Genomic DNA, 27,348 nt, shown 5'->3' with positions numbered 1-27,348 from the left:
ACCACCGCCCAGTGTGCATTAAATTTCTAATGCATCGAATGTTCTAGAAAATAAAACAAACAATAAGAACAAAACAAAAAAAAAGTTAGATGGCTTTGATAGGTTATCCAAGGATTAGCCTGCCTGTGACTTTGGAATCTGCATGGTAGAGCAGCTGTGTATTCTTCTTTGGGAAACCGTTATTGTATAGCATTTTCCTTCTTCCATTTGCTAATTTCTCTGTTCTCGCTGTTTGCCTATGTTTTCCTCTCTGACTGATGAATATTCCTTGGCCCTGGTATGCATGGCTGTCAGACCTGCTTGGCCTCTAATTATAAAGTAACTACACTAGTAGGATAATTGTCTCATAACAGCAGATAACCAACATTTGTGTAATGTTTTTGGCACAGGAACATTTTTGGTGTGCTTTTTTTTTTTCTCCTTTCTAGTTAGGCAGTCTCTTGAGGTGGGAGTAAAACTCATGGAATAAATCTCAGTTTGTCTTTCTGTCTGATATCTGTCTGTCTGTCCATCCATCTATCTGTTAGTTCACCTGACTATCCATCCACCCACCCGTCTGTCTGTCTATCCATCTGTCCATTCATCCGTCTGTCTATCTATGGGATTTATTGGAATGACTTTGACCTACAGGATGCAGTCCAACTAATCCTGTTGCTAGCTTTGAATGGAAACCCCAAGAATCTAGTAGCTGCGCAGTCCCACAAGGCTGTGTGCCTCAGCTGGTCTTCTGTGTCTGCTGGAATCCTGAAGAAGTAGGTTCCACCAATGAAGGAGTGGGTGTAGCAGCAGGTCGAGGGCAAGTAGGAAGAGGGCAAGACTTCCTTTCTGTGTCCTTATATAGGCTTCTAGCGGAAGGTATGGCCCAGAGCAAAGGTGTGTCTTCCAACCTCAAAGGTCTGGACTACAAGTGGATTTACCCACTTCACACCAAGCAGAAAGTCTCTCACAGGTGAGCCCTCTATTTCTGGATTGTAGTTAATTCCAGATACAGTCAAGCTGAGAACCAAGAATAGCTATCACACCTTATTTCCACAAAATGTGGAACCCAAGACCTCTTGGGCACCCCATCAAGACGCAGAGCTGGCTAGTTCATGACCTCTGTTCCGAGTTCCATGCCTCCCCCACCTCCACTCCATACTTAAGGTTCAGGTTCCTCAACTGAATTCACATTTTCTTGAAATTAAATGGAGCTGCTTTTTTTTCCTGGTCACAATATATGGTGCTTGATTTAATAAATCAAAGACCATTATAGATATTATATGCATATATCCATATATCTATGGGTATCTACTATTGAGTGCATGCTAGAGAACATGTTTATTTAAAAGACAATCATTTGAAGACACCTTTAATGTATTGATCAAGAGAATGTTTTCATTCAAGGGTTGTTCTTTTTTCCTTCTCTTCATCTCTCCCTCCCTCCTTCCCTCCCTCTGTCCCCCCCCTACCCTCCTATGCTCTCACTCTATAGCCCACAGTGGCTTCAAACTCACAGCCCTTCTGCCCCACCTCGCTGCAGCTGAGGTTAGTTTAAGGACAGGTGTAGGCTCAGGTTTGTTTTTTCTTTTCTTTTGTTCCTTTATTGTTTTACATGTATGGGTGTTTTACTGTGTGCATGTCTGTGTACCTGCTGCAACCCTCCCTCCTTCCTTCCTTCCCTCCCTCCTTTCCTTCTTTAATTCTTTCCTTCCTTCTTTCATTTTCTTTCTGAGGAGTGAGACTAGCAGGCCTGTTCAGGATCCCCTTCCTTTGAAGAAAGTCTGAGTGATTTTATAGATTAAGTATTATCATCAGGCAAAGTGAGAGAAAGAGATATAAAATAGAGACAGAAAATCAAGCTCCTGGCGGGTGAGCATCAATCTTGACTTCATTTTAATGAAATAACGTCATGTGCTTTGAAATATGGCAGGCGAGATAGAAAGAGAAACAGATTGGAATCTAACTCTGAAAACTCCAGGCTGTATATACTTGGGAAAATGACTTATGATTACTGTTTTAAACAATGAAATGGAAATACCAATAAACTCAAAGTGGTTGATAGGAGCAGTTATTACCTATGTTCGTGGACTGCATGCCAGGCATGTCTGTTAGTCTTTCTGTCTCTGTGACGAACACGAGGAAAGGGTTAATGGAGGAGGAAGTGTTAAAGGAATTTTAAAAGCAGTTGTTTCTTGTTTATCCTGGCTAGCTTCCAAATAAGTGACACATAGACTATTAGATTTATTTAATCAAGTTTATGGCACAATAACCGAGCAGTTATTAATCTATTCTAATCCTCTCAGCTCATCTGGCTACCTCCCAGCCAAGATCCCCGAGAACCCTGCACTTTAGTATATATAGGTCTGGCTCTCTCTGCTCCAGATGTTTTCTCATGGTGTCGCTTGGATCCCTTCTTTGTGGTGAATTCTTCTCCTCTTCCTCCCCCTTCTGCTCCCCCTCCTCTTCCTCCTTCTCCTCCCTCTCCTCCCCTTCTTCCCCCTCCTCCCTCTTCTCCTCCTCTTCCCCTCCCCCTCTTCCTCCTCCTCCTCTTCTTCCTCCTCTTTCTCTCCCCATCCCCTGGCCGGGGCTGGAAATCCAGTCCTAGTCTCTCCTCTGCTCAGCTTTTGGCTGATCAGCCTTTATTGACAAGTTGGAGAACCAATGGGGAGCAATGTTTACACAGCATTCAGGCAGGAGATTCTTAGAATAATCATCACAACGCCATGTCTGGATTGCAATCAGATGTGGGAGCAGAGAAATCAGTATTTAAATACTACAAGGATAATGTCTACACAGTGCACAATAACATTATGCCTACGAGGAAGGATTTATTCCGGCTCATGATGTCAGAGGTCTCAGTCCATAGTCAGCCTGCTCCATTGTTGTGGTCTCTGGTGAGGCAGAATGTTGTGGTAGGGCTGTGTGAGGCAGAACAAAGTTGCTCACTTCACTGTGTTCAGGAAACGGAGAATGACAGTGCTACAGGCTGCCTCCTCCTGCTCCTCCTCCTGCTCCTCCTCCTCCTGCTCCTCCTCCTCCTGCTCCTCCTCCTCCTGCTCCTCCTCCTCCTGCTCCTCCTCCTGCTCCTCCTCCTCCTGCTCCTCCTCCTCTTGCTCCTCCTCCTCCTGCTCCTCCTCCTCTTGCTCCTCCTCCTCCTGCTTCTCCTCCTCCTCCTGCTCCTCCTCCTCCTGCTCCTCCTCCTGCTCCTCCTCCTACTGCTCCTCCTCCTGCTCCTCCTCCTCCTGCTCTTCCTCCTCCTCCTCCTCCTCCTCGTCCTCCTCCTCCTTCTTGTTTTATCCCACCTAGTCCATGGCCTATAGACTGCTGTAGCCCATGGTCAGAGAATTCTCCTGGAAACCCACATGAGCTCAAACTGAAAACTGAGATGCACTTCATGACATGCAGCAATTCGTAGCTCCTGACACGTGTTTCGAGGGCCTGTAGTATCTCATCTGGGGTGAACGTAGCCTGCACTCAATAAGCTCGGCGCTCTGCGGGGTGACAGTGGAGCCATCCGTGGTTCCGGCAGATGCCTGTGAGAGTCACTGGAACCCTTATCATGTACTTCTTCCAGTCGTCTTCTCTCGATGACTTGGCCAGGGTCCTTGGTAACTTTGTACCCTGTCTCTTCCTTCTAGAACTCTGAAGGTGGACTCTATGTATGCATGAATACATTTCTGGCCTTTGGAAGGGAACACGTTGAAAGACATTTTCGAAAAACCGGACAGAGCGTGTACATGCATCTGAAGAGGCACACGCGAGAGGTGAGCTGGGTGTTTGGAGAAGGCTCCGAGGGAGTTTACCTCACTCTCAGAACTCCTCATGCTCTTTGACGACCGGAAACCGCAGCAGTGTGTAGACACTCGGAGGTTCCTTCCCACCCCTGTCCTTACCTCAGCTGGTTTCATTTTTCTTCTTCTAGGCCACCAGTTGGAATTATGAGGCCATGTGGTTGATTGATTGGAAAAAGCAATCTTAAGTTTAAAAATACAAAAAAGTACAAAACTACTGTATCCCAGTGTTTTCCTTAGGTGAGAGAAGTGACTGTCTTGAAAGTTCATATCCCATTGTTTCTGTAAAAATTTGTAATTTTTAGAAAAAGACAACTTGGACCTTTAAAAAATTAATTAATTAATTCATTCATTGTACATCCTGATCAAAGCACCTCCTCCTTCCCCTCCCAGTCCCACCTTCACAAATCCCTTCCTCATTGTGCCTTCCCCTTCCCAGAGAAGGGGAAGTCCCCCTTAGGACCCCCCTCCCACCCCACCCCCACCCCACCCTACCCCCTCCCAGCCCCCCTCCCCCATCCTGGGACATCAAGTCCCAGCAGAACTAAGTGTATTTTCTCCCACTGAGGCCCCACCAGGGAGTTAGGCAAGGGGAAGGGGATCCAATGGCAGGCAGACTCAGAGACAGCCCCTGCTCCAATTGTTAGGAGACCCACATGAAGACCAAGCTGCACATCTGCTACAAATGTGTAGGGGGCCAAGGTCAAGACACTGCATGCTCTTTGGCTGGTGGTTCAGTCTCTGTGAGCCCCCACGGGCCCGGGTTAGTTGACTCTGGTCTTCTTGAGGTGTCCTTGACCCCTCTCCTACCCCTCACCCTTCCACAGGACTCCCTGAGCTCTGCCTGATGCTTCCTCGTGGGTCCCTGCATCTGCTTCTAGCTGCTGCTGGGTGGAGCCTCTCAGCACACAGTTACTCTAGGCTCCTGTCTGCAAGCAGAGCAGAGCATCATGAATTCTGTCAGCAGTTGGCTGTCTCCCATGGGATGGGCTTTAAGTTGGGACATCCATTGGTCGCTCATTCCCTCAGTCTCTGCTCCATCTCTATCCCTGTGCATCCTGTAGACAGGGACAGATTTGGAACAGAAGTTTTTGTGGGTGGGTGGATGTCCCCCTCTCTCCACTTGAAGTCCTGCCTGACTACAAGAGGTGACTACTTCAATTTCCTTATACCCCACTGCTAGGAGTTTCAGTTGGGGTCAACCTCATAGACTCCTGGGAGCCTCCTCCATCCCACATCTCCAGTTAGTCCCAGAGATGCCCCCTCCCCAATTGATTTCCACGCTTTCCCCATACCTGATAATTTTTCTTTATTCTTGAGACTTTATACATGTATTCAATAAAACATGATCACAGCCACCCCCTTTCTTCCCCCCACTTATGTCCCTAAGTTGCCCCCCAATATGTCCCTGTCAATGATCCATGTTCTATCTCTTGATAACCCACTGAGTCTGATTGGAGCTGCTCATAAGTGCACAGGCGTGTGACCATCCTCTGGAGCATGGAAGGCCTACCGGTAGCCACACATTTAAAGAAAGAACACCTCTTCCTCTCCAGCAGCTGTCAAGTGCTGGTGGCTTCTCAGTAAGTGACGGGGCCTGGAGAGCACATACTTCACGTGTGTTGGGACCTTGTGGAAGTCTTGTGCCAGTAACCACTGCTGCTGTGACAGTGACGAGGGCAAGAGCCACGTGATGCCAGAGAGCTGCTGTGTCCTTTCTCTTCTTCCATGATGTCCACTCTGCCTTGTTGGTGATGGGTTGATAAAGATGCCCCACTTAGGACTGAGCCTCTGGTCTCTTATTCTGAGAACTTGGACTGGTCACGGATCTCAGCGTTGATTGACTGGCCACACAGAGAGAAGTGTCTCTGGCTAAGATTAAGAGAAGTCTAGGGCTATAAATCAACATAAATATTTAGAAAGCGATGGCAGCATGGCCATTTAGTAAAATTATAATGGCAGACTCTACCTAGATGGACTCTATGTACATAGGTAGGCCTATGACCTACCCAGCCACACGGTCTTTTGACCATGCTTATGGTCAAGCGTGGATCTTTGTCCTGCAGAGTAGGGCTCAAATCCAACCAGAAATCAGTTAGTTACCCTGTAGCAGTTATGCCACCATTGTGCCAGTAGGAATATCATGCCTGCCAGGCTGATGTTCCCTCATGCAGGGTCTAGCATTCAATAAGACCAAGCTTCTCTCAGAAGCTTACCTAGAAACCATGAAATGTAGACAGTGGAGAGGATGATCCTTGGTCTGTCTGATTTCTCTGTGTCCTGCAGTCAGATGCATGGTGTATTCAGCAATAGGGTCTTCCCACTCGGTTATGGCGGGTGACCAAGGGCAACCACAATAGCCTGTGCTGTTTGAAGACCTTCCGGGGCCCTCAACCCTGCATTTAATAACCTATTTCTAGGAGTGGCATTGTCCTCCCCTGCACAGTAATTCTGTTTGAACTCTTTTAACATTATATTTTGAAGTTGGCTTACTGACTAGTGGATTTCTTTTTTCTTTTCTTTTTTTTTTTTTAAGATTTATTTACTTATTATATGTGAGTACACTAGCTGTCCTCAGACACTCCAGAAGAGGGCATCAGCTCTCATTACAGATGCTTGTGAGCCACCGTGTAGTTGCTGGGATTTGAACTCAGGGGCTTCGGAAGAGCAGTCGATGCACTTAACCGCTGAGCCACCTCTCCAGCCTGGCTGGTGGATTTCTATGTGTTAGTTTTGGTTAACTCATCCTAAGTTCTTGGTGTGTTCTGCGGATTGACCTCAGGGCTTAGTGCGTGCTGGGCAAGCACTATGTCAGTGAAGCCACATCCCCAGGTCCCTCTGAAGCCCTTCATAACCCCCAGAGCGAGCACCCCCATCCTCACTGTTATTCTCATGCACATCATTCTGTCTGCACGTATGGAGAGCATGTGGTATGTAGTATGTAGTGTGACCGTGCATTTTAAAGATACGGATGCACACCGTCGCTCTCTCTCACCTGTGACTCCACAGAGTGCCCCACCCACCACAACACTCAGTGTTGTTCTGGAATCTAGTCACACTAAGATGCATGTGGATGTATTCACTTCATATTCCTTAGGAGATGTTTTGTATTCTCTCCGAGGTTTATGTCTAAGTTCCTTCTGCTCTGTTACTGAACATCTAGATGGCTTCTGTTCATTGCTATGCCAAACAATGCAGCCATGAACATCTTAATGCGTTTTCTACAGACGCCCTTGTACAAAGGTTTCTGTGAGACGCTTACCCTCGTGATCCCACTGACTTGTGGGCGCCAATGTTCAGGTTTGTCAAGAGAAGTCTAATTCTCCCCAGTGTGTTAGTGCCAGTGGGTCTTCCTGTCTAAGTGGTGAGGAATGTCTGTTTGTCCACACCCTCACCATTCTGTGGCCAGACTTTCAGTCTTTGCTAGTCTAATGGTTGAGAACTGACATAAAAATATTTAGCAGTTCATTCTGTGATGATGGAATATTTTCTTTTGTATTTATAGTCAGGTAGAAAGCTATGTTTATCAATGAGAGTCATCTTCGTTACTTTTCTGTAGTTAACTGTTCCACTGCTGTGGATAGAGCTTAACCCCATCCACAAGCAGAAGTCAGAGGTAGAGGGGGGGAGGGTAAGAGGGAGAGGAAGGGGGAGATGGAGGGGGAGAGAGAGGGAGAGGGAGAGAGAAGAGGAGGGAGAGGGGGAGGGGGAAGGTAAGGAGAAAGGGGAAGGAGAGGGAGAGGGAGAGGGAGAGAGAAGAGGCAGAAGAGGGAGAGGGAGAGGGAGAGGGACGACTGAGGGAGCCTGAGAGGGGGACTAAGAGAGACTGAGACTGGGCAGCCCATCCCCAGGGACAGTGACACATCTCCTCTAACAAGCTCACACTTCCCAGCCCTGTCCAAAACAGCTCCACAGGACCAAACATTCAAATATATGAGCCTGTGGTGACAATTCTCAATCAAACTACCCCAGGGGTGTGTGTGTGTGTGTGTGTGTGTATGTGAGTGTGAGCACACACAGGTCAGAGGACAACTTTCGCAAGTGAGTTTTCTCCTTCTACCATGTGTCTCTGGATTAGGCTCAGGCCATGAGGCTGCGGCAGTGCTTTGCCCGCACAGTCATCTCCGGCCCTTGCTTTTGTTACCACTTTTTCATTTTATTGTAGATTTATTTGATTATTGATATTAGTTTTCAAGTATCCATCTTACAGAGTTCTAATCATTTACAAAACACCTTGGGTCTTCTCAATGGTCTATTCTGATTTGAATGTTACTTCATCTCCCATGTTGCCCGACCTGGTATTCCAAGAAACCACAGACTCAAAGATAAGCCTTGATCATTCAATTTTGTCCCGATGGTGTGTTGTTCTGCTGGGATCTGGGATTCTTATAAAGTTCTGGTCACTTCACGTCTTACTGTAAAGGGATGAAGTTGAAATGGAGGCTGAGACGCTTTACTTGCCTAGGGTCACAGAGGTGGTTGTGGACTGCCGGTGACCTCGTTTGTGTGATTATGCTTCTGCGCCTTTACCTCGCCCATTCCGTCTCTGGCGACAACCCCACCTGGGTTTGCCCTTCTGCCTGTGTGTTCCTATTTTGATCTGCGGTTCTCTGGGCTCCAGGCCTCGAGGCCTGTCACTAGCTCAGCTTGCCTCTTATGACTCAGAGCCTAAAACACTATCCACAGCAGTCTCCTCAACTGACCCTCACCTCTTAACAGTGCTCCAGATGTTATCCAGCTGATGCGTTGACACTTCCCTATGCAGACTCTCCCACTACTCTGGGGTTTGGGATGACCCAGGACCACTTTGCATTAGTGTAAAGAGACAGGCCAGCTTTATAAAGAAAGAGATTTATTTACCTTTTAGTTTGGGGTCTGGAAATCCAGCAAGCTTTGTTCAGGTTCTGGTGAGACCCCATGGAGGGCTCGTGGATGGCAGAGTCTGCGTGTGTGGAAGTCACATTATGAAACAGAACGTCAGAGAGATGGGGGTTCCACAGTTCCTTCTGAGGATATACCCAGAGAGTCCAATTTGCCTCAGTTTTAAAGTCATCACCATTGCCCAATACAATGCAAAGGGCCAAGCTTACAATACAGGAGCCTTTGAGGGGAGGAAGGGACGGAGTGTCTAATACTCCACGCAGGGCCAGCGTCCTGGTCTCAGCCTTCCGTTAGGCCCTTCGAGTGCTCTGGGCTCTCCCGTCCCTCTCTGGGTGGCCGCTGAGTGCCAGCCTCTTGCCTCCGGTAGTGCCCGGTCACTGTGTTTAGCCTCAGACTCAATGTCGTTTGCAGGGACCTGTGACTGCGTTAGTCACTCGGGGGAAGTATTTCACACGTTCTGAAAGCTGCCTGCCCCTGGTTTTCATCTCTTTCTCCCTCACCCTGACAGAAAGCTACATATGTCTTCATGGTCCCAATTGCCCCTGCTTTGGGGAACTCCGCTAAGTCCACTTTGCTTTGTCTGGGTCTGGCTTCTTTCTTCTGGCCTTCAAGCGGAACAGTCCACACAAGGGCCCCTTTCTTTCCATCCTGTTGTAGGTGGACTGCGATCTTTGACTGAAGCCTCTTTAATGCATTTTCCTCCCAGTCATGGCTGCGTCTCCTTTCAGGGCTCAGGACCTCGCGCTGCCTCTGGCTGAGTAATGCTGCGGATCCCTGGAAGTGTCAGGCTTGTCAGTGAGAGCTTGGTTGCCACGCCCACTGGATATGTTTTAGGTCTGAGGTTACGTTCTGAGGTTACTTTACGTTCTCGGAGTTTGAAGATCGAGGCTGCCTCTTGTTATCCTTTCTCTGACATCATTCATTCTTGGCTTCTTTTAAGCTCAGGCCCTTGCTTTGGTGAGTCGTCTGTTACCTGCCTTTCCTAGGATGCCGTCTGACCAGCCTGCCGTATGACCAGCCTGCCGTCTTTCTCTGAGCGTGCTCATTTTCCTGGGTTCTCCATGTCCTTGTTTGGCTGTTCTAAGTGGAAGCTTCCAAATAAACCACTTCTCAGAACTGGATTGGGCCATCCAAATCTGACCTCTGGTTTTCTTTTTGGCGTCTCGGAAGCTCCTCAGGTTCAACATGGCAGGCCACACAGGTACCCCCTGCCCTTCCAGAGAGCGAGACGCTTTTCTTTGGGGGTGGGGAGGGGGTTGATTTTCTTGTAGATCCTCCTGGTAACCAGGTCTTGTTACCTGAGCTTCCCACACAGCTCTGAAGTCCATCCAGTCTCCACCAGCCCAGCTGCCATTGCTTAGTGCCCCGTGTTCCTGTGGAAGACATGTCCTGTAGCTTGCTGATTAATCTTCCTTTCTTTAAACACAGAGCTTTATGTTTTGGCTCACAGTCGGGACACCTTTTCAACCCTTTCTTACTGCACCAAGTTTGTGTTCTCCACATAGCTATTTCTCCTTCCTGGAATGCACCATGACTTAGTGCCTCTGTATGGGTGTTCTCTGCATGTGTGCATGTTTAATCTACTTATGTCTTCATTTCTCTTTCACCTGTCATATTCTCTGCAGTTAAACATATCCATTTATAAGCCTGGAGGTAGGTGGTGCATGCCTTTAATCCCAGCACTCAGGAGACAGAGGCAGGCAGAGCTCTCTGAGCTTGAGGCCAGCCTGGTCTAGAGAGTTCCGCCAAGACATCCAGGACCACACACAGAAAAACCCTGTCTCATAAACAAGCAACAACAAACAAACAGCAAATCCATTCACCCATTCATCCTACCTACTACCACCTACCCACCTATCCATTCTTCTCATCCTCCTTCCTTCCCTCCTCCCATCCATTAACTCATCCATCTGTCCATCCATCCATCCATCCATCCATCCATCCATCCATCCATCCATCCATCCATTCATCCATCCATTAATTCATCCTTTAATCCATCCATCCATCTATTAATTCATCCATCCATCCATCCATCCATCCATCCATCCATCCATCGATCAATTCATCCATCTATTCATCCATCCATCCATCCATCCATCCATCCATCCATCCATCCATCCATCCATCTGTCTGTCCATCTGTCTGTCAGTCAGTCAGTCCATCCATCATCCATCCATCCATCCATCCATCCATCCATCGATCAGTTCATCTATCTATTCATCCATCCATCCACCCATTAATTCATCCATCTGTCCATCCGTCTGTCTGTCAGTCAGTCTGTCCATCCATCCATGCATCCATGCATCCATCCATGCATCCATCCATCCATCTATTAATTCATCCTTTAATCCATGCATCCATCCATGCATGCATGCATCCATCCATCTATCCATCCATCCATCCATTAGTCCATCCACCCATCCATCCATCCCATCCATCATTCATCCATCCATCTATCGACCCATCCTATTACTAAGTATGTTCTATATTTGAGGTTCAATGCTCTTCTTACGTGATCAGTCCCACTTACCTCTACCTCCAGATAAAGCAATCATTTCCTCCATTAATTGTTCCATCTCTTGGATTTCTCTTAGTACTTCCCATAACCCATTGTGCTTTCTGCCTGCACTTGGTTTCCCTCTGTGTTGGGGAGTTCTTTAGGAGAAGAACCTTGTGTTTGTTCAGTCTGGCCACATTTGCTAAGAAACGAGTGCTTGGGCCCTGCCATAGGAGTGAGGGCAATGGTCTTTAGTGGCAAGTCCTCTTCTTTTCCCCCCACAGGGTGTATTCTAACCTGAGCCTACGGTTTGAAGCTACCATCAGGGAATGACACACATTCCAGCCAGTCTCCATGCAGGTCCTCTTTCTCACTTTCCTCTTCCATCATACAGAAGCAGAGATGGACGAAGACCACAGATGTCTGTAGAGAAGAGAGTGTACAGTGTTTGTCATGGAGGGGAGGAATTCTAAGGTGATGGACAGTTGGCGTTAGAGGTTGGAGAGACATATCTTTGAGCTAAGTGTCCTGTAACTTTGAGGTTTTTATGAGGACAACTGTAAACCCACAGTAGAGCTATTAAAACAGTTTGAGAATAACTAAGAGGAGTTGGCTTTCAGCATCAAATAATAAAATGTGGGAAAGTAGACTGAGGACTCCCAGGTCAAGCAAGTAAGAAAGAAATACTGAGTGCGCAGTGTGGCCTTGACTTGTGTGGCTGTGGGAAAAGGTCCTGTGGTGGACCCTGCTTACAATGAATCCATGTTCTTCTCTAATGGCCAAGAAGATGTGTGATATGAAAATAGGCTGAATGAAAAAAACTATATAATCATATTCAACTGCTACTGTCCCACCATTTGATGGAGGCTGCTGAGGACTGCCACCAACGGTGGGGAACATATGACACTTGGCATGGTAACAAGCTCTTTGGTGGCTCTCCAAAAACATTTAGATGGATCAGTCGACATTTTCAGATGATCAGAATATCAGTGACTATATATCAGTAGTCAATAACTCTTTGAACAGTTACTGTTGAGCATACCCAGGGTCAAGGACTGAGAATCCCCTTGTGGGTAAGGGAACAGGTGGCTCAGCACAATTTCCTTTCCCAAGTCTGCCCCTCATAATGGACTCCAGCTCCCCCAGGAGGGAGCACGGACTGGCGAAGTTCAAGAATGAGCTTCATCTCCTTCTCTGGTTTGTACTTCTTTTCCAAGAGGGATTGCTTTGTAAGTCAATGGAAAACAAACAAAGAAAAAACAACCCAACACATGCTGTGTGCAAGGATCGAGGCCCAGTTTCGGTTTCTCCCAACATTTCTGGTCCAGAGGAATGTTTCCTCTTGTCCTTTCATTCTGGGGAGCCTCTAGGCCACGCCCTCTGTCGTTGGACTGTATCACATGGGCTGTATTTTAACGATCTGTTCTTTTTCTTTTCAGAAGGTAGGAGGGGCCTCTGGTGGAGCTTTACCAAAAAGGAGAAATTCCAAAATATTTTTAGGTAAGATAATTAGCAATAGCGTGCATGCTACACTCTATCTTTCCCTGTCTTCTTGTCTCGATGAGGTATCTCAATCTATACACTGCCTCCCCCTTTTATTTTCCTAGCCGTGCTTTGAGTGTGGAATTGGACTCAGGGCTTTAAAGCAGTTACGGCAGCTAGAGAGGCGTTACAATCCTTGGCGGATATTAACTCTGTTTCTTGGCACTCTCTTTCTGTGTTTCTCCTGTCGCTGTCCCTGCTTCTGTGTCCTCTTCTGTCTCTTACTGTCTCTGTGTCCCATCCCCCACCCCACCCCTAGTCCAGTGGTCCACGTCAGGTGTCTTTCTCCGTCATCCACCCTCCTTATTTTATGGACAGGGACTCTCACTGAGCCTGGAGCTTAGCAATTCACTTAGACCGGCTGGCTAGCAAGCTCCAGGGAATCCTCCTGCCTCTGCCTTTCTAGCGCAGGGGTTACAGGAATATGCCTGCACCTGGCTTTGTTTTTAAGTGTGGGTTCTGGGGACCAAATGCAAGTCTTCATACTGGCCAAGCCCCCGGAGCCCTTTTCCTCTCCTTCTTTATTGCCTCCAAGGGAGAGTGAGTCTTCTTTTCGTTTAAAACTTAGACAAACAATGGATCTTATTAGGATCAAACCAGTATTTTCAATAATACCTCTTTTTGGCCTCAAGAGACAGCCAAGAACACTGAATTGCATTTGCCTGTCATATTTACTGATCCTTGCCAATCTCTGAGCTCCTCAGCTTAAACTCTTTTAAAGATGTATCTTCTGTGCATGAAGGTTTTGCTTGCATGTAGGTCTGAGCACTGTGTTGCAGTGGAGAAGGTGTCAGAACCCGTGCAGGGAGAGCTGTGGATGGTTGTGGGTGCTGGAAATTGAACCCAGGTCCTAAGCAAGAACAAGTTCTCTTCCCCAAGGCATTCTCCACCCCTTATCAGTGGTTCTCAACTTTCCTAATGCTATGGCTCTTTAATATAGTTCCTCACGCTTGTGGTGACTCCCAACCATAAAATTATTTGCTGCTCCTTTATTACTGCAATTTTCCTACTGTTGCGAATCATAATGTACATACTGGATAGGTTCACATATGTTATGTGAACTCCCCAAATGGTCCTAACGCAAAGTTGAGGACCACTGCCTTAGACTGTGATACTTTGAAGGGTACTCCTCATTTATTTTGTAGAATGCATTTTATTTGGTGTTTTTCATGAGGAACTGAAGTCATGAGTTTTAGGAAGACCAGCATAGACACAATGAGTCCTGCTCTGTGAGACTCACCCCCCTGAGTTGCTGGTGCTGAGACGTGTATGTGATACTGCTGATATGGCCTCATGCTGGAGATGTCGAAGTGGTGTCTTCTGAGGAGATGGCTCAGTCAGCAACATGATCCACAAACAGGAGGACCTGGACTCAGATGCTGGGCGCCCGTGCTAAGAGCTGGGCATGGTAATACATGCTTGTAATCCACGGCTCAAGGCAGAGATAGTTGATCCCCGGGGCTCGCAGGCAGCTAGCCTAGACTACTTGGGGAGTTCCTGGCCAGTGAGAGAGCCTGCTTCAAAAAACAAGGTGGAGAGCCAGTTGAAGAAACTACCTGACATTGATCTACACACACACACACACACACACACACACACACAAACACGTACATACAACTACAAACTAACATGTATAAATGTATAATCAGGAACATCCCAAAGGTGTTTCCTGCTGGATTGGCCTGCTAGTTTTAGCACCCATCAGCAGATCTTGCCTGTGACAATGACCGCTAGTGTTGCCTGATCTTCCTCATTAAGAAGCTCGTCTTGCTTATGCAAAGGACTACAGGCTTCTAAATTGCACATCTAGCCTCAGATTCTGTGTTAAGCTTCTGCTGTGGTTTTTCTCATTATTAAAAATAATTGATATTATCTGACCGAGCGTGTGTATGTCTCTGAATGGTTATAGTTATTATTTGAAGGACATTTCAGTTCTGTTTGCATAGGGTGACTTCATTTTAATAAAAACAACCACATACATTATTGTCTACATGTGCCTAAGTGTATATATGCATGCATGTCTATACTTGTGTATAGACATGTATGCATATATAATATGTGGATGCAGGCACATTTGTGTGTGTCATGCACATACATGTTCATATATGAAATACTGGCAGTGTCTAAGAGATTACTAACAGTAGCTCTTTTCTTAGGCTAAGTTGTTTCTTATTCTGGTTTTTCTCTTGGTTTATCCATGTTAGAATCTTTTGTTTGTTTGAGCCGAGGTCATGTTGTGCTACCCAGGCTGGTCTGGAATTCCTTGGTTTAAGTGATCTTTCTATTTCAGCCTCTTAAGTAGCCTGGATTACTGTGTGTATCACCACGCCCAATTAGCTTTTCTCTGTCAGATGTGTATTGTAACAAAAAGAGGCTGAGGGACGGGCCGAGGGTTCAGTTGGTACTGTGGCCTGCCGTACACTCGTGAGAGCCTGAATTGGGATCCTTGGCAATTATAACCACATATATGTCAGGTGTGGTGGCACATCTACAACTTCAGCACTGGGGACAGGGAACACCATGTCCAGCCAGCCTAGTTGGACTAACAATATCCAGGTTTTGTGAGAAACCCTGCCTCAAAAAAACAATAAGGTTGAGAGTAATCAAGAAAGACACTTGATGCCCACCTCTGGCCTTCAGCTGGCATGCACAAACATGTGTGCGCGCATGTGCACACACAGACAAACACACAAAGACAGATGAACTATTTGAGAAGTGAAGCCATTGATGCAGCCTTGGAGCTAGGTTTGCCTCAGTACTGAGGCTTGGTCCTCAGTACCATGTGCTGTCCACGCTGTGTCTTCTTCCCTGCTCCCTAGCCTGTTGTTCCCTTGAGAAGCATCACCTGGAGTAGCTTTTCTTCCCTGGCAACCTTCCCCACTGCCCAGCTAACCCTGAACCTCAACCCTCACCATCCAATTGGGCAAACAGCCAAGCTAGGTAAAATAGCCTGGAGGGAGCTCTGGGGCAGAAAGGGTCAAGTGCATTCCCGTGCTTGCATGGTTGGTGTCCCAGCACCTGCCACTGTCATCTGGAATGTGACCTTTTGCCAGTCAGATGACATCAGTCAGGTCTTTGTAGAGGTGGAAATCATTAAATCATTTGACCTTGCTGTTACTGTTGTTTCAGGTTTTGAAGACAGTGTGCCCTCAAACTCACTAGAGTAGAGGTTGACCAGGAACTTGTAATTCTACTGGCTCCAACACTCAAGTGTTAGGATTACTGGTATATGCCACTGTGTTCAGCTTTTTAAATAATAGGTATAATGATACTAATGATAATCACCACCACCACTACCACCACCACCACCACCACCACCACCACCACCATCATCACCATCACCACCACCATCGTCATCACGATCCACATTTTCTTTGGTTGCGTGAAGGAGTTAGCTAATTTCTTTGCTTTCCACCTTGGCGTTGAAATATTCTCGAGCTTTTATTTTTCTAGCAATTATTTTGTTTGCAAAGGTCATTGTCAAGTAATGGTTTGAAAAATGACTGAGAAGGCAGCCTCTGAGGCCTTGTTGCTGTCCCCTGAGACCCCAGCCCCCGCTGTGTTTCAGTGCAGCCTTTGACACAAGCTGTGATGATCTGTGCTTCCTCAGAGGTCCAGAGAGCTCTGAAACTCACAGGACCGCTGGATGGTACCATTCTAGTGCACACCCAGTGCAAGCCTCCTCGGCTGCTGTGAGTGTGCCATCGAGATGGCTTGGCATGACCAGGGAATGGTAGGCCGTAGCTCTCCTCTCTGTCCTCCTGCTTCTGCAGTTTTTCCGAGGCTTGGTGAATATGGTTTAAATGCTTTGCATAGGGCTGAGCCATCCTCAGTCACTCATTTTCATTACCCTGTGAAGCCACGAGTCTCTGCATCACCACCGTTCACTGGAAAGGGGAGCTTCCTTGATTAAGGCTGAGAGTTGCATTTTTCTATTGGTGTAAACATAAGTATTTAGGAGGCAGCTTGAATCTGTGTCATAATGTTCAGTTCCCCTGTATGGCCTATGATCTCCCATATGTGTGTGTGTGTGTGTACGTATACATATATATATAACACACACACACACATATATATACATATGCACATACATATATGTATGTGTATGTATACACGCACACATATATACATATGCAACACACATGTGTATGTGTACACACACACATATATATATATACATATGCACACACATATATATGTGTATATACATATATACACATACATATGCACACACATACTTATATATATATAAGTTTATAGGGACTAGGCTTGAATTCCCTCCTGTGGAGTAGACCTCTAATTTTATCAGGTATGGTTGGTTACTTATATAATAGTAATACCTCTTTGATGTTTTTGCTTGTTGAGCACAGTATAGTATTGGTGTCCTGATGCCTCTCGGACAGCATATACTGCACAGAACATGGCTGTCTGTCAGAGAGACTCCAGGACACTAATACGTGGGACCAGGGATGCTGGAGGAGGTAAGACTTGTTCCCTTTCTCTGAGCTGCACAGAAGCTTATGAAATCCCCTCTTCTCCACACTCAGATGACTTCGTAGAAGAGCCCTGCATGGCATAGTCCTTCTGAAACTCATCTCAGCCTTGCTTCAGAGCCGGACCAGCCCTGATGTGTGTGTGTGTGTGTGTGTGTGTCTGTAGGCTCCGTGTAACATTCGTTAGGAATTTAGAGAAGACCCTGAGGAAGATATCAGTGTTGGTAGTCACCTACAGTGGCTCTAGACTCGAGAGCATCCCGGATCCGACTCCAGGTTCCTCCTGTTGACCTCATTCATTAGAATCTCTTCAACTGTCCAGTGGGTAACTCACCCAGAGTTACACTCTTAATAAAGGCCAGTGCAGGCTTTTTTCTTCACTTTATTTATTCAGGCCAGGTAATATTCGAGGAAGCATTAAGTGATATATTTTCTATAGAAAAGAAATAGGTAGTATCTGATATGTATGGAGTCCATTGACAAAAGCGTGAGATTTATACTCTGCTCCTTCCACCATCACATGCATGATATGTTAATCATAAAGGAACACGGTGTGGAACAATTCACTTGAAACTTCCCCTCCCCAAGTTTCCTCCCTTCCTTTCCAGTTTTTGTGCATGGGATTAATACAAAGCTGCCTTTGCCTTGAGGGTCCCTTGGTATTTATTTCCATTGTTACAGAGTAAACCTTTCTATGTTTCTGCTGTGGTATTGAACTGATCATCTTTCTCATTTGAACATTTAGTTGTAACTTTTGTTATAGATGGTAGACTCTCAATTTTTTATGACACACCTAAATGTCTTTTTTGTTTGAATTATTCCTTGTAAGTTTCTTGAATCATTTCTTGAACTACTAGACTCTTCTTCGAAACTGCCCTTTCTCCTTAGCCCTTCGTAGCACCGGGATCTTTATTTTGGTCTTACTGATTCTTAGGATTTTAGAGTCTTTTATAATGTTTGGCTTATATTTTTGCTGTATTTTTTTCTTAAACTAAAAGTGGTCGTGCTTTTGAGCGTGAAAGGACTAGTTGCCCATGGAAGTAGATCAGCATTTTGTTAAACGTGATAATAGAATTTACATCATTGTTTCCCAAGTACCTGCTACAGTACATGTAGCCCAGGAACTTTCCAGAGTCCATGTGTCTGTGTGGCTTTGTATGTGATTGCAACATCATGTCACTGTCTTTGTCACCATAGTCCCAAACACATAAACACACAAACAAGACCTGGGATACTGGCACCTCTTGTGAAGGAGGGCAAGGCTGCACCATCCATGGAAATACTATATGACCAGACTTTTCCTTGAGCTATCAGTTAACCATAGACGAGCCAAGCACAGAGGGTGTCTGACTGGGTGGGCTGGAGAGACCTGTCTTATTTATGGACAATTCTCTAGATCCTAGGACAACAGGACTGCTCACACAATGGGTTCCCTCTGGCTTACAGAATTCCAACTACTGTTAGAGATGGGGACTGCAGAGAGAAGGAAAGAGGAAGTAAGGGAGGAACCTGGCTTTCTAAGGAACTGCTTCTGTTTATCGGAGGCCTCCCTTGTGTTTGGTCTCTTCTCTACCGGGTCTCACTTCTTTCCTGTGTAAGGGGAGTGCTATCTTCTCTCTGCTGGACATGAGGGCAGTCCATGGGGTAGAGTCTGTGACTTGCTTAAAGTTGTATTAAATGTGTGAGCAAGCATTAAACCAGACTTACCCACTCCCAAACTCAGGTGCTTTGGGTAGGAGAAGCAGCTGTTGGTAAAGTGCTCGCTATGCAAGCATGGGGACCTGAACTGATCCACAGAGCTCACAAACTGGATGTGCTGATGCGTGCTTGTCATCCCTGCACCGAGAAGGCCGAGACAGGCAGATCTCTAGGGCTCAGTGGCCAGCCAGATCACGGAATCACTGAGCTCCAGGCCAGTGAGTGACCCTCTCTCAAAATACAAGATGAGGACTCCTGGGGAATGATACCTAGATTTGACCTTTGCCCCCACACCCACACACACACACCCACACCTACACACACACACACACACACACACACACACACACACACCCCTGTTTCCTTTGATCTGGTGAGATTATGGCCCTAAGATCATAGCACAAACATCTCTTCCTTTAAACCATGAATTCAGTTTGCAGCAGGTATGTCCACCCCGTGAAATGCCATGATGTGACTCAGTTACTTATAAACAAGCCTGCACCTCTCAGGGAAGATGGCAGGGCCCGTTTGTGGGGTAGGAGGACGGCCGGTCCTGTCAGGGTTGGATCCTGTCCCTGGTGTTTTAACCCTGTGGATTCCCTGTGAGGGCTCCTTGGCATGGGCCGCCTTTTTCTTACTTCCTTTCTTTGTTTTTATTCTCTCCTCAGATCTAGATATGGATGACGATTTAAATAGTGACGATTACGAATACGAAGACGAAGCCAAACTTGTTATATTCCCAGACCACTATGAAATAGCCCTTCCTAACATTGAAGAGTTGCCAGCCCTGGTCAGTGAGTGTGCATGTGACTGCATGGTTGGTGTGTGTGTGTGTGTGTCTGTGTGTCTGTGTGTCTGTGTGTCAGTGGGGAAGGCCAGTCCAGAGGAAGAACAGGATACAGTGGAACAAAAAGCTGGGTGTGGTGGCACATGCTTGCGATCTCAGCACTAAGGATGCTCAGGCAGGAGGATCATGAGATTGAGGCTAGCCTGGGCTAAATAGTGGGTTCAGGGCCACCGTAGGCCCCATAAAGAGTCCGGTCTCAAAAGCCAGACCAAACCAAATCAACTAAATAAAAACAAAGTGTGAACAGGAATATCTGTCTCCTCTGCGATCTCTTAGAGAGGCTGGCTTGACTCTCTTTGTCTTTCATTGGCCATGAGTCTGCTCTGGCTGGGCTGGCTCCTATGTCTTGGCCAATCTGTTGCTGGAACTGCCAACGCCTGTACCTTACAGGTGCTCGCATAGCTAGGGAGGACTGCATTTTGGTTGGAGGGATGACAGTATGTTTGTCAGATTATCATGCTGTCCTCCTATGTAAGATTCTGTATGAGAACCTGGAAGAGTTTGTCTGCTGGGACAGCAGAGGTGCGATTATAAAAAGAAGCGGTGTCTAGCAATGGGGGATGGGGAACTGGGGGTAGCAAAGAGAAAGTCCCAGACGTCAAGGAAGCATGAGCCTCCCAGGACCCCATGGGGATGACAGTAGCTGAAATACCCCACAAAGGGGGTGGAGAACCAGTCAAGAGCATATCAAGAGCTTAGGCATAGCTCCCCAACCCAGCTGAGGGAGGGGGCTACCCACCCGTCTCCAAGTATTTTAACCCAGAATTGCTCCTGTCTAAAGGAAACACAGGAACAAAGAGTGAAGCAGAGAGACTGAAGGAAAGACCGTCCAGAGGCTGCCCCACCTGGGGATCCATCCCATATAAAGTCACCAAACACAGACACTATTGTGGTTGCCAAGAAGTGCTTGCTGACAGGAGCCTGATACAGCTGTCTCCTGAGAGGCTTTGCCAGATCCTGACCAATACAGAGGTGGATGTACACAACCAAACATCAGACTGAGCGCAAGGTCCCCAATGGGGAAGTTAGGGGAAGGACTGTAGGAGCCGAAGGGTTTTGCAAACCCATAGGAAGAACAACAATATCAACCAACCAGACCCCCTACCCCCAAAAGCTCCCAGGAACTAAACCATCAACCGAAGAGTACACAAGGGGTACCCGTGGCCCCAGCTGGATATGTAGCAGAGGATGGCCTTGTCTGGCATCACTGGGAGGGGAGCTCCTTGGTCCTGTGGAGGCTTTATGATCCAGGATAGGGGAATGCTAGGCTGCGGAGGCAGTGGGTGGGCAGGCGGGGGAGCACCCTCAGAGAGGCAGGGGGAGGGAGGAGAGGATAGGGGGCTTGTGGAGGGGAAACTGGGCATGGGGATAACATTTGAAATGGAAATAAATAAAATGACTAATAAAATATTTTTAAAAAAAGTTCTTGGCAAAACATAAGAGCAGCTAAACAGGAGATGTGTTGTTTTAGTAAAATTGTTAAATGTCTATAGATTTTTTTCTGTATTTTATTATTCATTAAACTGCTTAGTTTTCAATTTTTAAAATAATAGTAATAATAATAATAATAGTAATAATATAATAGAAGCAGCTGCTTGCATCTTACCCGGGCTTTGCTGAGAACCTAGATGGCTTGTTTATATTTTCCTTAGTGAGCGCTCCCGCTCTTACTCCCAGTCCTCTGATCTTTTCAGAGTCAGTTTCAAGGACTCGCCTTTCCTGCAGGAACTGGTGCTGGGTTGGTGGCAGGTGGGAAACTGCCTGTTGTGCTCGATTCTGGGTCCTCTGAGAGGTCTCGGGGTTCCTGCTTTCCCCTGACTCCCATGTAACCTCCGATCCTCTCTCCCCTTTCTTCTCCATCGTGCATTTCCTATTGCTGGCTCTCAGAAGGCAGTGGGGTCAAAGTGGGTTGAGTTTAGACATGCCCGCTTATTTTCCACCCTTTTCAAACTCCATCAGAATCAAAGCCAGGCCTGTGGGTCCCTGAACCTTCTGACAGACCTGACCAGTGAGAACCATCTGCTCTGTCGCTTCTGCTCAAAGGAGATGTTCGTGTTCAGAGTTTGCATGTTCAGGGGAACCAGGTTTCTAAAGTACCCTGTCTTCTTATTTATCATAGCTAAATTTACGACCATGGAAGTAAGAGCGTTGTGCGTCTGTGCACTACAGCTCTCCTACTTACTTAGTGAGAAGCATCCTTTTCCAGATGAGGTGCTCAGTGAGACTTGTGGAAATAAATTGCTGTTGCTTTTCTCAGATTTCCCCAGTTGACTCATGTGGCTGTTACCAGGAATAAAACGCGTTAGTGGATAAAACGGTCTTATGCCAGCCAGCCCTTAACCTGAAGGGTACTGATGCTTGTGTCTCCAGTGTTGAGAGCTCCTTTATTTTATGTGCATTGGCATTTTACCTGCATGTATGTGTGAGGGTGTCTGGAGTCCCTGGAGCTGGAGTTACAGACGGTTCTGAGCTGCCTTATGGGTGCTGGGAATTGGATTGGCGTCCTTCGAAAGAGCAGCCAGTGCTCTTAACTGCTGAACCATCTCTCCAGCCCCAGTGCTGAGAATTCTTAATCCTCTAGTTCAATACAGATCTGGTTTTGCCATGGGAAAGGAAGTAAAGAAACACCTTGCGAATAGATGTCGTGAGAAATTTTTATTCATTCACATGTTTGATGTGAGAAAAGTAAGTATTAAGAAAAGGCCTCAAACCAGGCACAGTGAGCCTGCCTCAAACAAAAACCAAAACAAACACCAAACCAAACCAAACCAAACCAAACCAAACAAACCAAACCAAACCAAACCAAACCATACCAAAGCTCAAAGAACTAGGTGCTATCCGCATACACTACCGTTAAAACATCCCTTTATCCAGAGCATAACAGATGAAGAAATGCCCTGGAAATCCAAATCTAGCAAGATACATCATGATTTTTAATAATAGTATTTGAGGATACTTTAAAGTGAACACTTGTATAGGATTTCTTTTTAAGAGATGCTTTAAAACAGAAAACAATGACCTCTGAAGGTGGGCTGAGCAGGTTCAAAGGAAACCTGACTTTGTCTCTCTGATGCTCGCTACAAGTTTTAGCTCTATCAAGGATTCCTGATAGCTCACTCCCCTTCTACCCATCTGCTATGTTTTCCGTGTGTGAGGATTCTCTTCTGAACTTTTAAATAAGAAGAAAATGCCTGGTGTAAACAGAATCTTCCAGGGATGATTCTTCCTTCACACCTTGGGTGTGGCGGCACCGAACACTTCCCTTTGTCTTACCCTAAGAGTTCTACCAGCGAGGCAGAGCGCCTTTGGGTGGAGAGGCTCACAGCTGGGCTCCCTGAGCCTGGAATCTGGGCCTTTCCCGGGGGAGCTACAGCAGACTTGTGCTTGTTTCAGCTCCAAGCGGAGCAGACTGCTCAGACTTTGCCGATTGCCACTGTAGACCCCTAGCCCGCCTGACTCCAGGCCTACAATGAGGCATCTCCCGGGAAGAAAGACTCTTGTTGGGAATGTGCAGCATTCAGATGTCCAGCACAGGTGTCAAAACATCAGGAGCACAGAAGACTGTAAGCTACGGTATAGCAGTGAGGAAGGAACAGAGTTTGACGCTTCAGCCTTCTCACTGGTAATTAAGGTTAAGTAACATAATTTTAGTAATGATGGCATTTAGCAGGCTTCCAGCAAGATTTCTTGATGTTCTCTTTCATTTTGATATATAAAAAGATGGACTCAGGGCTGGGGGTTCAGTGGTATAGTGATTATATTGTGAAATGGCCTTTGGTTCTGCTCTGTTCTGAGACAGGGTCCTGCTATACTGGCCCAGGCTGTCCTCCATCGCACAACCTTCCTGACTCCTGAGTTGTGTGCTGGGATTCATCTGTCTTTTCAGACACTTAACATCCTTATGGTGAAAGCATTCAGCATCCTTTGTTATGTGTGAAGACTGTCCTATGTTTAAGTACCCAGAATTCCCTTACATAACCAATACCCAATCCCTCACTAATCAGTCTTCATCTCCTGGGCTTGCCCCTTGAGGTAACTACTCAAGGAATTTCACGCTGAACTTCCTGGACTAACTTTGTAATGTCGCACATGTGCATGAAAGCATGTGGTGTTCATTTTTTTTTTTTTTTGTACCCGGCTGATGTCACTGACATCATGATCTTCAGTTGTATCCATGCTGCTGCAAATGACTGGATTTCGTTACTTTTCATGGATATCCAGCATTTCATTGTTCATAAGCATCACACTTTCTCTCTCTCTCAGTAGATAGGCACCCTGTTTTTTTGTTTTTTTGTTTTTCTTCTTGCCTGTTGTGAATTAGTGCTGGGGCAACCATAGAGATGCTGAGTTTCTTAAAATTTAACGGTCAACTGTCAGGGGCCAGGTTGAACCAGTTCCGGAGCAGCGTAGGCTTTGAGGCCTGTGAGTGTTAAGGTGGAGTCCAGACTCCCACACTTCAGTCCAGCCCAAGGCGATGAAGTCTGTACTTAGAGCATCACCACCAGCCCCCTGGCAGCTGTGAGCCTGAAAAGCACACTGCCAGTGTTTTACAGTGGCCTGGGGTGACCAAGCGGGCTCAGTCGGTCAACAGGTTCTCCAGTGCAGGATTAATAAGAAAAAAGACAAATAGGCAACATTGTAGCATGACTCCAGCCAGTTCCCAGGCTGAGGCAGGCTTATTCCCCCCCCCAATCTGCTTTTATATCATTTTAATTACATGCAAATATTAAGGCTAGTTCTAGGTTGAGGAACTAGCAAGACAATAAACATAAATAGTTCTAGGACTAGCAAGGCAAAAAACAAAGTTCCATGATCACGGTTTCAAAGGGCTTATCAGGATGATAAAGATATCTGAGCCTACTTCCCTGTCCTAGCCCAAAGTCATATTCATGCCTGAAGCCTACTTCATTGTGCTAGCCTAAAATTAGATTCCTGCCCGAACTTACTTCCCTGTTGTAGCCTAAAATTAGATTCCTGCCTGAGCTTACTTCCTCGTCCTAGGGAAGTCCTGGTTAGATTCCTGCCAGGTGGTTCCCAAAAGCTTTCCACACTGACGGAATTTTGTTGGATGTTGTCAGAAAAGATGCTGTGTGTGACACGTGGAGAGCGCAGAGGAGGAGCATGACCCAGGCAGCTGGGAATGCTGGGGCAGGACACTGGTTGCTGGGGTGAAATGCTGAGGCTGTGAGGCCCATTGTGAGGGTTGGCAGGACAGCTCACTGTAGGTTATATACAGACAGGGCGAATAAGGGTAGCCATTTTGAAAGCTCTAATATCCACACGTGCCTGTGCTGATAGGACTAAGTAATAAGACTTTAGAAATGTGACTGGATTTTTTATTTTCACTTAGCACACCTTTTCCAGATTTATCCCATTTCATCACATATTGGAATCCCATTTCTTTTATTGCGTGATAAAATTCCATTATATGAACACGTGAAAGACCCCTAGAGAGGGTAGACCCTCACTCAAATCGTGAGATAACTCGACCCCCAAGAACTCATGAAAAACCATCCTTGCTGCAATCATACAAGGTTTATTCGGGAAACCAGTGCACTGGGGTCGAGCTCGTATCCCATGCAGGGGTAGAGGAGTTCGACCCTGAGCAACTGAAGTCAGGGGTTTTTAAAGGGGAAAATCACAAGGCAAGGGGTGGAGGAAAAAACATGCACGGAATGGGGACATACAGGATGGGGATGTACAGGATGGGGAAGTAAGTACAGGATGGGGAAGTAAGTACTGGATGGGGAGGTATAGGATGGGGAAGTACTGGATGGGGAAGTACTGGATGGGGAAAGTACAGGATGGGGAAGTACAGGATGGGGACTTACAGGATAGGGAAGTACTGGATGGGGAAGTACTGGATGGGGAAGTACAGAATGGGGAAGTACAGGATGGGGAAGTACAGGATGGGGAAGTATAGGATGGGGAAGTATAGGATGGGGAAGTATAGGATGGGGAAGTACAGGATGGGGAAGTACAGGATGCCTCAAATTTTGCTGTTCTCGGAGAGCACGATGTTCTAGCCCTGGGGCCATGCCCAGGTCAACCAATTCCCAGAACTAAGGGGTCAGGTGGGGCTTAGCCAAACATGCAGTTCCAACTATTTCTGTCTCGGGCTCTAAGTTCGCTAGGGGTCTAATTTTCTCATGAGGGGCTTAGCTCTTTCACATACTACATTTGGTTTTTCATTGTATGTATCATTGAGAGGCATTTGCTCTGCCTTCATTCTGTAGCTAAATTGCTATTACCAAAGATCTCTTAATTCACCCTCCTGCCAACGAATGTGGTGGATTCAGATGTCTCCCTCGCTGTAGATCTGCTAGGTCCCTGGCTCTTGTTTAAGCATTTGAAAAATCACTGGACCATTTTCAAAGTGGTTGCATTGCTACTTCCCAGCAGACTTTGAGTTTTACAGGCAGATAGAGAAGAGCTCACAGCTGTAGGCCAGGTGACAAGAGAAAGCGGGGCATCCGTCTTCCTGTTCTGCTGAGCCAAGGACCCCGAGCAGGACACTGCATATCTGCTTGAGAGTGGATCCATCTAGCGCAGGGACACCCAGACATGTTCTCCGCCAGTGTCACAGCTGCATTAGACTCAGAAGTGGAGCCATTCCGTGTGTGGTCCATTCACGTGTCCTTGACCTAGTGCCATGTGAATCGAGGATATTGGATATCTTGATACATCAGGAGGACCCTTTTCACTCCACTTGCTGAGTGGGAGGGATTATCTGTGTGAACTCCAAGTTTGAGCTGATTGAGTCAGTGTGTTCCCTTGTTTTCTAGTCATCAATACCCCAAGGCCTGGGTCAAACCTAGCCAGATCGAGGGGGACAGACTTCACTGTGGGGTAATTGAGAACCCCAGCGAGGCTGAATTTATAAAAATAAGCTCCTGCATTTATTTCTAGATGCCGAGTTCTCACTGTTGGCTTTGTCTCCCAGGTAACAATTGCTTGCGATGCAGTGCTCAGCTCAAAGTCCCCGTACAGGAAGCAGGATCCAGACACATGGGAAAACGAAGTGCCAGTTTCGAAGTATGCCAACAACCTCGTGCAACTGGACAACGGGGTCAGGATTCCTCCTAGGTGAGAGTCTGCTAGCAAAGTGAGTGAGAGTTTAGTCCCCAAACTAGCCAAAGCAACATCTGATTTTCTACCTTTTCTCTGAACTAGCAGTTTTATATTTTTGGTTTTTTTGATTTGGTTTTTTTTCGAGACAGGGTTTCTCTGTATAGCCCTGGCTGTCCTGGAACTCACTCTGTAGACTAGGCTGGCCTCGAACTCAGAAATCCTCCTGCCTCTGCCTCCCAGAGTGCTGGGATTACAGGTGTGCGCCACCACTGCCCGGCTTTATATTTTCTTCTCTGGTGCCTTTTATTACAAATCCACTAAGAACGGGGAAATTTTTTTATTAGAAGTAATTCAGATTCTGAAAGACAAAGTCCGTCATGTTTTCTCTCATATGTGGACTTAGAGTTGAATTTATGTTTGTGCACACATATACATAGGCACATGTTTATCTGTGAATGTCCGGATCATGATGCTTGAAAAGCACTGTGACTGCAGGAAGAGATTATAGTGATAGAGTAAAACAGAGGTGCTGGAACACGCATGATATGA

The 27,348-nt window shown here is 46.5% G+C and overlaps 1 protein-coding gene across 1 annotated transcript in view; it reads left to right on the top strand.

Annotated features, from left to right (window-relative positions):
- Positions 1-27,348, top strand: part of Usp13 (ubiquitin specific peptidase 13) — a 109,242-nt gene that overhangs the window by 16,909 nt on the left and 64,985 nt on the right. Inside the window, exons 2-5 of the mRNA XM_052180648.1 lie at positions 3,618-3,743; positions 12,588-12,648; positions 19,550-19,671; positions 26,672-26,814. Of these exons, the coding sequence (XP_052036608.1) occupies positions 3,618-3,743; positions 12,588-12,648; positions 19,550-19,671; positions 26,672-26,814 (452 nt within the window). The remainder of the gene's footprint in view (positions 1-3,617; positions 3,744-12,587; positions 12,649-19,549; positions 19,672-26,671; positions 26,815-27,348) is intronic.

Source organism: Apodemus sylvaticus, chromosome 4 (genome assembly GCF_947179515.1).
Source record: "Apodemus sylvaticus chromosome 4, mApoSyl1.1, whole genome shotgun sequence".
Classification (NCBI taxonomy): domain Eukaryota; kingdom Metazoa; phylum Chordata; class Mammalia; order Rodentia; family Muridae; genus Apodemus; species Apodemus sylvaticus.
Note: the sequence above shows the minus strand (reverse complement) of the source record. Positions and strands in the feature narration are given on the sequence as shown.